Raw genomic sequence first — 12356 nt, forward strand, 5'->3', positions numbered from 1 at the left:
TCATGGCAGTGAGAGAGGCAGGGCACTGATTAGTTTCCGAGAACAGAGCGTGCGGCAAAGTAGGGAAAAGAAAGGAAGGAGAGAGAGAGAGAGAGAGAGAGAAACGAGTGTGCCTGTTCATTCTCATAACACAATTTTGACTTTCAGTTTTATGCTGAGTCCTGCAGAGCGAAGAAGAATGAAAGAGCGTAGAGAGAGAGAGAACAACTGATGATGAGAAATAAAGGGAGAGGCAGCCAGAACTCCTTGGTAACCAAAGCACAGAGGAACACAGGGGCCGGTCCTACAACCCCTCCCGCTGTGTGTGTGTGTGTGTGTGTGTGTGTGTGTGTCTGAGGACTGGCAGCCTGAGGGAGGAGGAGTGGTGGTGATGATGATGGGGGGAGTGGCGGTGGACCGTGTGTGTTTAGAGGGAGACAGATAGGAGTAGAGACTCATTGTCAGCGTATAGTTGACGCTCACACACACTCAGACGTGTGGTGAGAATGTGAGCGGAGAAGAGCCGACATCAGCGCTCCGTCATCCTCTCCTTCTCTTTTTTTTCCCCGGATTTGTCTTTTTTTGTTCCTTAGTAGGACACTTTTGTTTTTTTCAAGAGAAGGACACTTACAGTCAAGTGGAATAATGGTTTTTATTGGGACCTCGTTAAAATCTGTAATTAAATACTTCAAGAGGAAGGGTAAGTTGTGTTCAGTGCAGATCATTACTGTGTGTTTTAAGTTGTTTGGACCTAGTTTCCATGTTCAAAATAAAACAGATGAACAGCAAATAGTGGGAATAACCAGTGAATCTTGTTTTGCATCATTTTGACAGGAATGTTATTGGGTTGTGACTGTGAGCGGAATGTCCTGAATTTGTTTCAATGTTTAAATAACCACTTCAATCTTTTTATTAAGGCTTTTCTGTATCAAAACTGGAGCCACATCCTTAATGATTTGTGAATAATTATATTACAACTAATGCTGTCCTATGGGTGAACTATATACCCCTGCTGCTGCCTCTGTTGCACCCTGTTACCAGGTAACAACTGGCCCAAGGCACACAGAGCCGACAACTATTACCACTAAATGACCCGACTGCATTTGTAAATCTTTCAGCTGGAGCTACTTAACATCACAACTACCTTATTTAGGTATAAACGTTTCAGCTAACTTGAGCTTGGAATTAAAGGAACTGTCTTTGAAGCAGACGGATTACGATTATCTGGATTTGTTAATACTCCAGGGGCATTATTTGATCCAGGTGAGAAAGAACACAAAGACCTGCTTGATGTGGGGCGAGCTGCTTGTGCAAAATCTAATCTCAGGTGTATTTATAGCCTGCGTGTGTGTTTAAGTCAAGGCTGAGGTGATGCTGTTAATCATTAGCTCAGCATTTTTCTACTACTTATCGCTCTATCTCACACATGCCTCCACTTTGCTCCTGAGCTGACGACGCTGGCACGCCACTGCAATACAGTACTTTTCATATTCTGTGTAGATGCCTAATTGAGCATTATTCATATTAGGTATGGGTGCTGAAGAGTCTCAGGTTGGAATTTGTCTTTCAGGGAAATTATAACATTATTTAAATGCTTCCTTTTAAAGGATGACAGGTAGAAAACAGTTTGTTGGAGTTTAAAGATGTTTACATATATACATACATAAGTATCTCAAATAAACTCTCCTTTGTATATAACTAATGTATATTCATGAAAACTAACATGAGCTGAGACCATTTTGACATTTAAGATACACAGAAAGTTGTTTCATGCATGAAAGTTAATTGGTTGGTGAGTGAACAGGTAAAATATCTAGTACACATAGTACCCTGTGTTTGTTTTGTGTGCGCACTTTTTCCAGGGGTCACTGTATTTAGCCTCTTGCACCTTTAGCTCTGATGCACCATGTGGGTTTTGTTTTTCAGCTGTTTGCATTTGCCTGTTTGCCCGCAGTCTGTTTGTTAATAGGCGCAGGGAGAGTTGATGTCCATGGACAGAGGGATTAGTGGACTTCTCAAAGACTTTCGCGCCATAGTCCAGTCCACAATGTGTGCGTGTGTGCGTGCGTGTTTGTGTGTGTGCTAGTGGGTATTGTGGCACTGAAAGGCCTGATGTGGAGACTGATGCAGGGGGACAATATGGGCTTTGTATCTGCAGTCCCCATGTCCTTGGTCTGTCTATAGTCTGACTAAAGTCTATTCAAGCCCCAGAATCAGAAGTGGAGGGTGGGGGAGGGATACCTGTGCTGAGCGTGGCTGATGGAGCAAGAAGATTTGAGACTGTTGAGTTTTTACTAAACTGGCTGTGGATTCAAACTTGCTACAAGCCTTCAACAGTTAATGCCTACATCTGAACTGCATGTGAGTGGGTTTTGCTTCAGTATCATGCAACTCTCCAGTAAAAACTTGTGTACAGGCGAGTTGTGCCTCGTGATGTTTTGGATTGATTATTCTGATTGGTGCAGGCACGCTGAAAGACTGCATGTGTGAGAACACGGGTAGACCATCACGGTACACTCAATCTAGCTGCTCACAACCATCACATGCAGCAAACGCTGGGCTTGTTGGTTTCAATGATGCCTCAGGCATGAGCTGTGGCTGTCTGTGGCAGATGCTTATACTTGATTACCTCTGCTTAATGTTTTTTTACCCCTGTCCGGTTATTTGTTGGTTGGTTGTCCGTTTATTGTTTTTTTTATGAGCAAGATTACACCAAAACAACTGAACATTTTCACAAAACTTGGTGGAAGGATGCAGTATGGGTTAGGGAGGAACTGGAACTGAATTTTGGTGCAGATCCAGGAATGTTTTTCTTGGAAATAATCATGAATCTAGATGGAAAGATACATTTGGGGAACTGTTATCTATGAGTAAGTGCTATTTGGGGGGGTGTATGGGCCTTGGCAGAGATATGAATCTATTGCCATTCTAGTTAAAAAAGGTTAAACTGAGATAGTAACAAATCAGTGTCAGAACACTGTATGTCTGCAGCTTGTAATGCTTTAGGTGATATACCTCATCTATATTGTTGTTAAAGCTTCATGCTAAAGAGCACTGTTTGACCTTTGGTGTGTATGTGTGGTATTCGCATTCTTTACATGTCTAAGCATACAATGAATGAGAATGTGAAATTTCAACGTAGCAGCAGAAGTAAAGAAAAAGAAGAGTAGAGATTGTTGATGGAAGACAAGGTAACAGTTTGGTAACAAGGTGAGAGGGGAACATAAATGAACACAATGACTCCTCTCCTCAGCTGGAGACGAAATTAACGGCCGCCTATTCAACGAGTTGTAGAGATATACATAAAGGTGCTATTATTTACCAGCAGCAGGACATGGTGCTGCTCTGTCTATCTACAAATCTATCTTTAAGACTATGCGTGACTTTGTTGTGGTCATTAGGTTGCGTACCTCTTATGATCGATACAAGTAAAGTTTGACTGGTCACTTTAGAGCTTATAAAATGACCATAGGCGTTATTTGAATATCAAAGCACTTGAACACTGTCTCACACTTTCCTCAACAACTAATTTGTAGTCGTTAGCCTCCACCCTGTACCTTTTACCTCAGAGGCCTCCTGTCCTCCCCCGACGCCATGCATTCTCTATACATGCAGCCACTGTGGCTCATTAGCACCTGTGAAAAGAAACCTTGAACAAAAACACTCCATCCCCTTTTCATGACCCAGCCCCTTCCTCCTGGTTCCTCCAGACCAGACTCTCTTTCTCCCAGTGAGTCGGATGAGCATGTAGTATTTGGTCAGGACAAACCAAACAAGCATTTGGCTGTTTAAATGGAAATAATACTACATCCCCGATCACCAACTTTAGCTTGGATTCGCTCCCTTGGTAAGCCTTAATTTCCTTAATATTTCCTCAGCCATTTGTCGCAATGGCATCAGAATACCATGGGAGAATAAACCTCAATTTGTCAATGCTAGGAAAAACAACAGTTATTAAGAAGTAGATAAATCGGGTTGTTTTCTCTGTTGTGCAGCAACTGCTTCAACTTAACTAGTTGTGTACATCGTGCTACATGAGCTTGAATGCTGCTAAGAACCAACTGATTATGTTCTATTTTAAAAAAACAATGTACTGAATAAAATACAATGACAAACAGCTGTTTCTTTGTGAGCAATGTAATCACAATGCTTTACTCTTTTCTGAAAGGACTCACTCTGGCCGTTTAATAGTAAGGGACCTTGTTGTTGTGCGTTTTTAGTTTTGTGTCTAGATTTTTAAACTACTGCTCAGTGTTTCCCTCCAAGTTCTTGTTCTCCCTCAGAGGTGTGTGGCCTCCTAATTGTGCGATGTCTCACTCAAGTGTCATGTGTTACTTGTGTGGAAACTGACACCTGGATACAAAGCACCTCGCCGTTCTTCCCCTTCCTGTTCATCTTCAAACATAAACAAACCCTTTCTGTAGGGACGTCTACGTGCAGGGGTACATTTTTGATGAAGTTTATCCTGAATTATCCTTTTGGAGATCCGCAATGGTTAATTAAGACATTTTTATGACCTTCTGTGTTGTCTCTCTACAGCGGTGTCTAACCTTGATGAGGAGAGCAAGTGGACGGTTCACTACACGGCTCCATGGCACCAGCAGGAGAACGTCTTCCTACCAGGCAGCAGGCCGCCCTGCGTAGAGGACCTCCACCGCCAGGCCAAAGTTAACCTCAAGTCCGCCCTGCGAGGTAAGGATCATTCATGACCAATACACATTGAAGATGCTGACGTGAACGTCAACTTTTAAAGAAAATGAGATCCAAGAGCTTGTATTGATCAGGACAGATGCCAGTGTCAATGTGGTTTAAACTAAAATATGTCCCACAGCAGAATTTATACGTCCTAAGAAGGAATGAGTTCCTGATAGACGCATTAAGCAAATTCCAATAACTTCCACATCAATGTAGTCACCCAAAATGTTCATGCTGACATCCAGAATGGCATTCAGGAGAGTGCATACCTCCACCAAGGCTGGATAATCCATTGTCAAGTTCTGAAAAGACGTTAAAAAAGGAACACAATTAAAGAAAAAAAACAACAAACTAAATTTATTGGGTTCCTCTCAGGCCCAGGTCCCATCCCTTCAGCAAGTTTGGTGGAAATTGCCTCACTAGCTTTTATATAATCCTAAACAAACGAACCAACTAACAGACACGGGTGAAAACATAACTTCCTTGGCAGAGGAAAATATCACAAAGTCACAGAATTAGAGGGAAGAACCTGAAATATTGTGTTTGTCTTCAGCTCTGTGAAAATGTTTAAACTTGTCATTTGTGATCAGCCAACCACACAACAGTGTGAGATCCTCTTCTCCCTGTTTGTCCAGTACAATTAGACAAGAACAGACCGCTGCCTTGTTGTCAAACAAACACAGGCCGTCCAGTCACAACAGAGGGACTTAATACTCTCACAACTTCCCACAGCAGGTGGGAATGGTAGGACATGCTGGCACCTGGGAAAGTTGTGTTTTTCACCCATTTGTCAGATAAAGATTTGAGAGGCCTGGAAGTGTGTAAATGGGTGTGTGAGTGTAGGTGTGTGTGTGTGTACACGGGTGGTGTTTAACAGTAAAAGGCAGGTTGTTTGCATGCCTTGTGTGTCAGCAGATAAAAAAGCCTGAGATAAAGGGAGAAAGAGATAAAAAGGGAGGAGGTGGATGTAACCTGATGCTTACGTTGTGTTAAGGTTTAGTCACCGACTCAGACACACACACACACACACACACAGACACTGTGCTGTTGCACATCACTTCCTACATTATTGATGTTGCTCGGTACGTAAACATACAAAACACCACCTGGGAGGTGGGCTTAATGCAGCCCCCTCTTCATCCTGTCTCCACCCTAGCATCCTGTCATCACCACCCAGCCCCAGGGGTCCTAACTGAAAGCCAACAGGTGTCCAATGGGAGCACCTGTCCTTTCCTTTTGGATCTTGACATGTGTAGTTTTTCAATTCCTCCTCCACTCCCAGGAAGTTGAGAGTGGAGGTGACACACCCAGATACGACCCAGCCACAGGGAAATAAATGTTCTTAGTGATGACAGTTTTTATTGAACGTTATCTCTAAACGGCTTTAATTCATCACTATGATGTGTCATAGCTATGACATATATTTCTAACTAAGCTAGTTTATAATTTACACTCCAGCCCCACCCATTACTCTCTAAAGATAAACAGTATAGATAAGGGATTGATTTTATAATTTTGATGTTATAATAGGAGGTTAAATCACAGACAGCCCCTGCTCTCTTGTGCCTGCAACAGGTCACTAAATCCAATGCCACCAGCGTGACCACAGCAAGGTACACGAGTCTGCTTTCTGCTCTGCAAAGCAGAATAATCGATAACCAATCAGATGGCAACAACGTGCATCCTCTCTTTGAGCCTTTCACACTGTCACATGGGTTTAAACTTGTGCTTTTGCAGGCGGAGTCACAGAGAATGTGCCACCAGGTCAAAATAATAAAACAGGAAGGTTTACATAATACAATTGTTATTATTACAAATGATATCCCAAGAAATGTACATTAGTTTAATTAGTGATGTAATTCCACGCTAAATCGAGCATCATTTGAATTATGGATACACGCACCCTGTTCATTTACTTATATCACTTTATTACTCCTCCGTCATTCTTTCTGCTTGCGTCACTTACCCCTCCCTCCAGTTCTGCCTGGCAACAAGCAGCTCTCGGCTCATCAGAGCTTATTTATTTTAACAACCCTCCCCAATCATGCAGCACCAATCATCTCAACATCTCCCGCCATCATCCTCATTATCACCGTGCCTTCTTCCTAAATCCCTCTTCCACACCGCTGCCACATCAGCTCATGGTCACAGTTGCCACTGTATGTTCACCAGCCCCATAAGGACTCTTTAACTGACAGTGCTATACATGTTTCCCTCCTTAGAGACAGGCAGTAATTAGCTATGGAGATAGATGGGATCAAAAACAGGATTTTGTGTTGTGAGGATGTGCTTGGTGCATAAGTGTAATTCACTAAAAGGGGTTTGATTGTGCATCACACACTGAATAATAACCCAAGATGCAAGATGAAAGGAGGGTTGTTTTTATATTACAATAAAGACTGTACAGGTGATATTAGTGTAGACAAGAGAACACAGATACATTGGAAGTTTCCTTATTGCAGTTTGTCTGATCTCTTCATCGTACAAGCTGCAGGCATTAGAGGATTTTCTAATTTTGTATTTCTGGTGTAACACTACTTGAATATACTTAGTAATTACAATACTGCAGAGAGGATGCATTATTAGACATGTTCTTTGAGGGTAACGAGAAAGACGATGTGCAAAATGGCCCCTGAGAGAAAGGGGGGGGGGAAGAGACAGTTCTGCCATCTGTGTGTGACAGGCTGAAACTGATACCCCCTCGTCTGGTTACTCACACACACACTCACACATATACATCACAGCCACAACACAGCAGGTGGTGATGAGAAGAGGTGTGAGCAGAACTTGGCAGTGTCCTATAGCGACTGTACTCACACACACACACACACACACACAATACTATACTGTTGAGAGTTAATAAGTATTACACAGGGACGTCTTATAAATATTTCACACATCATTTGTGCAGCAGCGTTAGTGGCCAATTTATTCTGAATATGCACTAGAAAACCTGCGTGTGCAATGTACTGTATATTTGTTGAGATCAGCACAGCAAGTCTTTTTTAAATCATTGGGTTTATAAAAATAGTCAAAGGTGAAAGTTCACATAATGTTTGTTGCTCAAAGTTCATTATACATTTCGAGTATTGTGTTTATTTCTTCCAACAGTAAAAATATTTCAATCTACAAAAGCTGTGTTTTTATGATATGGAGGTGGAGAGATTTTTGAATTTTGTGGTTTCCTGTCTTTTATATGTATTCCAGATGATCCAAAGATCGTAGCAGCTCAGATCTTTGTTTCGTTACTTTAACATGTTTCTTGTTCTGTCTCCAGAATGTGACAAGTTGAGGAAGGATGGTTTCCGCAGCTCGCAGTACTACTCTCAGGGTCCCATCTTTTCTGACCCACTTCAGTCCTCCAGCACCCTGCAGGATGACGAGGATGATGAAAATGACAAGAAGGTATCCAATGCACTGCACACATACAAACTTTAACACAAATGAATACTAGAGACAAACACACAGCCGTCCAGGTCTTATAGTCAGTGGTGCTACATGAATTGTTACAGCATGGCAACTCCTTGTGAATTATACAGGAGCTGTCTGCTCTCTAGTGGTTGGAAGGGGAACTTTTATCTGAACCTCGATCTTTTCACTGCTACTTGGGTTTTCCAGAGGGGCTGTATGCCAGAACACAAATCAGTTGCTCTAGAAATTTCTGGAAATATTCTCTACAAGCCCCCTAGTAAAATGTTCAGAAAATATCAAGTGAGCCCATGTGCGAATATACAGCAGGAACATATCTCGAGCGAGCGGACATGTTGATGGTGTTTCTAACACGCATTTGTATCTCTTTCTTTGCCTAGTCATAATTTTTCAGGCAGAGCTAAATGTAGAAACAGAGAAACAAAATCGGTATCCCTTTTTTTTCCTGGTCATCTGACCAGTGATTATCAGCATGAAATGTATGTGGTTTGAGGGCTAGATAAACCTCCTCTCCTCATTTTTCTTTCCTACACACAAACATTCAGACGTGATATTTGAGGTCCTGAAAGAGCTGGGGGGGTATTCACTGTGATTATCAGGGTCTCCTTTGTCCCCCTGAGCCTGTGGAGGCCAGCCCCCCCATGTTTCACGCCCGCCTCGACCCGTGACCTCCATAACATGCTGTTGTCTTTCTAAACTATATTCCCATCCCTTGTTATCTGTTTGTACTCTCACCCCTGCCTCTCGTAGAGACACCAGCCAATCCTCATCCTTTCTGCCTTCCTTCCCCCTTCCTCTCTTCCTCTTGTTTGTCCGCCTTCCCCTCTTTCTCTCTCCCCCACATATCACTTCCTGTTGTCCTGAGGCCACTGAGCCTAACATTGCCTGACAGCGGCTTCAAAAGAAGATACAGGGCTCCCAGTTGAGCCAAAATAATGCAAAATAATAAGCTGTGCTTGCCATCAAATTCTGTATGACTGAGGGTTTTTCCCAACATCCCGCCCCCCGTGTTGCTTTCCACTCATTTACCCATCTATCCATGCGTGGTCAGTATGAAAGCACTTAGAAGTCATTCCTTCTAACCAGTCTGATGGTTTGGATTGTTGGGAGAAACAGTAGTGGAAGCAGGGACTGGATGCTGATGTTACATTTGGGAGCTGCAGGAAAGATCGTCTGAAACAACAAACTCCCCACCAGTCAGTTTTTTTCTTCAGTGGTGGAAAAGCTCAAGCTCAAACTGATGAATTTTGGGTGATGCAGAAAAAGTGAGGATTGAAACGGTTTCCAGGATATTTTTGGCTCAGATGGAGGTTGACACTGTGACAAGCTGAAACTGAGGTTTTTCTGTCGACTTAACTGCTCATTTTCAGGCCTCGACACTTGAGGAAAACATTGTTTTCTGTTTCTTCTTCGCAGTAAACTCTACTTGTGTGTGTGTGAACACAGTTTAACGCTTGAGTGAGTCTCTCGCTGTTGCTCGCTTGCTTTTATCTCCAGCTGAGCCATTGGTTTAGTCTGATCTGTGTTGTGTGAGTGTGTGTATAAAGTGCGTGTGTTTCCATTTGGGTTTGATTGATCGTGAAACATGTTTACAGCACAGTAAGTTTCTAAAGGTCACGGCAGTGTGGCATATTGAAGTGTGTTTGTGTTTGTCAATATATCCTGAACAATCTGTCAGTGACGGTTTTGGACAATTAAGTTTTATTATATTTAATTCCACTTCACCTTTTCTTGTATTCTTTTGACTTTTTACATTGACATTTTCTTATTATCCATCAGCTCTGTGCTTGTCACTTTTCTTCTCCTCCTCTCTGTCCATTTCTCTCTCTCTCTCTCTCTCTCTCTCTCACTCTCAATCTCAATCTTGCCTGCCGTCGCTTTACATTTCATTAAATCCCATCTCCCTCTCTTTCGTCCAGTCCACAGCTTCTTCGGCAGAGGATGATAAATCCCAGCTCTCCATGAGGCCTCAGACCCCACAGGGAGGGGGTGAAGGGTTTGAGGTCGACGGACAGGTGATATGGAACAAGGCCGCACCCCTCCCCACGCCAGAGGAGAAGATGAGGCTGGCAGCCCAGGCCGTGCCGACAGACATAGTTCCCATCAACGTCACAGGTATGTCTCCTGACGACTAAACTCATTCTCATCCATGTTGTCTATGTCCAAACCACAAGTGAGTAGCAACCAGTCCGCATTAGTGGAAAACACGTCCTGGTTCTCCATACTGAAGAGAAATATCAAACTACATAGAGTTTGATCTGGCCTCATCCATCCACGGTGTCTAGTCTCTAACATTTACCATCTCACCATCAGTCACACATTTTGCTTTGTTTGTCTGAAGGGAATTTTCCAACTGTGATGATCTGTAGAGATCACAAGAAAAGCTGGGGATCATGCGCAGCAGATCCACCCCCAGATTGGTTCAGGGGCAAGAGATAAAGCTGCCAAACAAAGACAAACCACTTGTCATCCACACATTGGAACTTGCAGACTATCGATAGTTTTATTTGTGCAACTTTGACCTACAAAAACAAATGTTTGTGAGGTTTTGGATAACCTCACCTTTTTAATAAAGAGAAAATCTTCAGCCTATTTTAAGATTAAGGCAGGAGGAGACATTTCCAACAAAAAACTAATTTTAAACAGCTTTTTTTTTTTTTTTTTTTACATATTGTATTTTCATCTTGTTGTTTTTCCCTTCTAATGCTCAGTAAGGCAGCAAATATAGCAAAATTGTCAGACTGTTCCTTCAATCAACCCCCTGTGATTGAGTGGATATAGACTAATCAATTACTGTACCCAGTCATCCACAGTGGGGAAAAACTGTATGTGTCAGTCATGGGTGTCTGCATCCCCTCCTGTACCTCTGTGTATTTATTCCCCCTCCATCATGCTTCTGTGAGACTGACCTTCACCGTGTGTGTGTGCTAAAATTGTTTGACAGCTTATCCTAGGGTCAAGGCTTTTCACTGACTTTATGTCATATCACAGGGTGTTTGACAGATGCACACTCAGACACGAGCAAAGCGTGTCAACACAATTCCCTTGTTAGCATGTCTGACACACAAATGTTTGTAAAAACTGTACATTTATAGCATCTCAGTCAGCTAGCTCTATTGTTTAATGCAATACACTGGAGATTTTCTTATTTGATATAGAGTCACATCTGCCAGCGCTATAAAATAGTGAAAAGACTCAAAGGTGTCAAGACCAATATAACTGCGATCCCATTGTCCTTCAGACATTAATGAGTTCTTAATGTGATCCCTTTCTTTGTAAATCACTGTTTACTTCATCTGCAGTCACTTTTGATTACTGTAAAGGAGAGAATAAAAAAAAGAAAAAGAAGACCAGGGACCTTTCTGTCACTTTGAGGGGAAACACGTGATAGAACGTGATGGACACTATCTGCCCTCATATCAGTTTCTATTTCCCTAACGCCTCCGAGCAGCCCCCAGTGAGTCAGAGAGACGAAGGGAGAGCGGTTCATAGTGTGATATTGCTCTTCCTTCAGAAGACTGGACAGAGTCAGAGAAGGATATTGAGAACAGTAAAAGACTCTCTCTCACACAGTTTAAACTGTGTGTGTGTGTGTGTGTGTGTGTGTGCGCGCACGTGTGTTTTGTGCGCATATTTATCCCTTTATCCCTCTGTCCTGTGCATGTGTGATAATGGCATGTATTTCTTCTGTGTATGTTTCCACCTCAGTGACTTGTCTTCAGGGTTGGAATTTGAACCATCAGCCAAAAGAAAATTGTTATGTTTTCTTTACAAGGCTGGTGGATAAAAAAGAAAATAAGGCTCAGTTCACCCAAATAACATATTTTCTCACTTATCTCTCATAGTATCTCTTATAGCATATTTGCATTTCTACATTTTCATAGTGTAAACAATTTTTTCTTAGACAGTAAATATTCCTTAAAAAAATCTGTACACAGTATGTATTCAGGTATCAGTGAAACGTGATTAAACTACCATCAATTAGAAGGGCACTCAGGAAAGTGCATTCCTTCGCCAAGGCCCAAATCAGTTTCCTAATTGTGTGATTATTTTCTTCTACATCCATGAATTGTTCCTAAGGAAAGATTGCTAGATTTCTATATCCTTGGTGGAGGTAGCAATCTTCATGGCTCAATACAACAGAATGGAAGAAGTGAGAAAATGTTGCTTGTCATTTCGTTGAACTGATCCTTCGAGATTCCTGCCCTGTTGACTTTGCATGTTCCACTCAAAAATAAACCCAACAAAAAACA

General features: G+C 42.2%; 1 protein-coding gene across 14 annotated transcripts in view; it reads left to right on the forward strand.

Moving 5' to 3' along the window:
- The window catches only part of nhsl1b (NHS-like 1b), a 93215-nt gene that overhangs the window by 68716 nt on the left and 12143 nt on the right, over positions 1 to 12356 (forward strand). For 12 of the 14 annotated variants that reach the window (XM_069514471.1, XM_069514473.1, XM_069514464.1 and 9 more), the window contains 3 exons: positions 4519 to 4671; positions 7952 to 8079; positions 10023 to 10218. In XM_069514471.1, coding sequence (XP_069370572.1) covers positions 4519 to 4671; positions 7952 to 8079; positions 10023 to 10218 — 477 coding nt within the window. Of the gene's footprint in view, positions 1 to 426; positions 680 to 4518; positions 4672 to 7951; positions 8080 to 10022; positions 10219 to 12356 lie in introns of those variants that run through there. The other 2 variants (XM_069514474.1, XM_069514475.1) reach the window with 1 other exon arrangement.

Source organism: Paralichthys olivaceus, chromosome 19 (genome assembly GCF_024713975.1).
Source record: "Paralichthys olivaceus isolate ysfri-2021 chromosome 19, ASM2471397v2, whole genome shotgun sequence".
Taxonomy (NCBI): Eukaryota; Metazoa; Chordata; class Actinopteri; order Pleuronectiformes; family Paralichthyidae; genus Paralichthys; species Paralichthys olivaceus.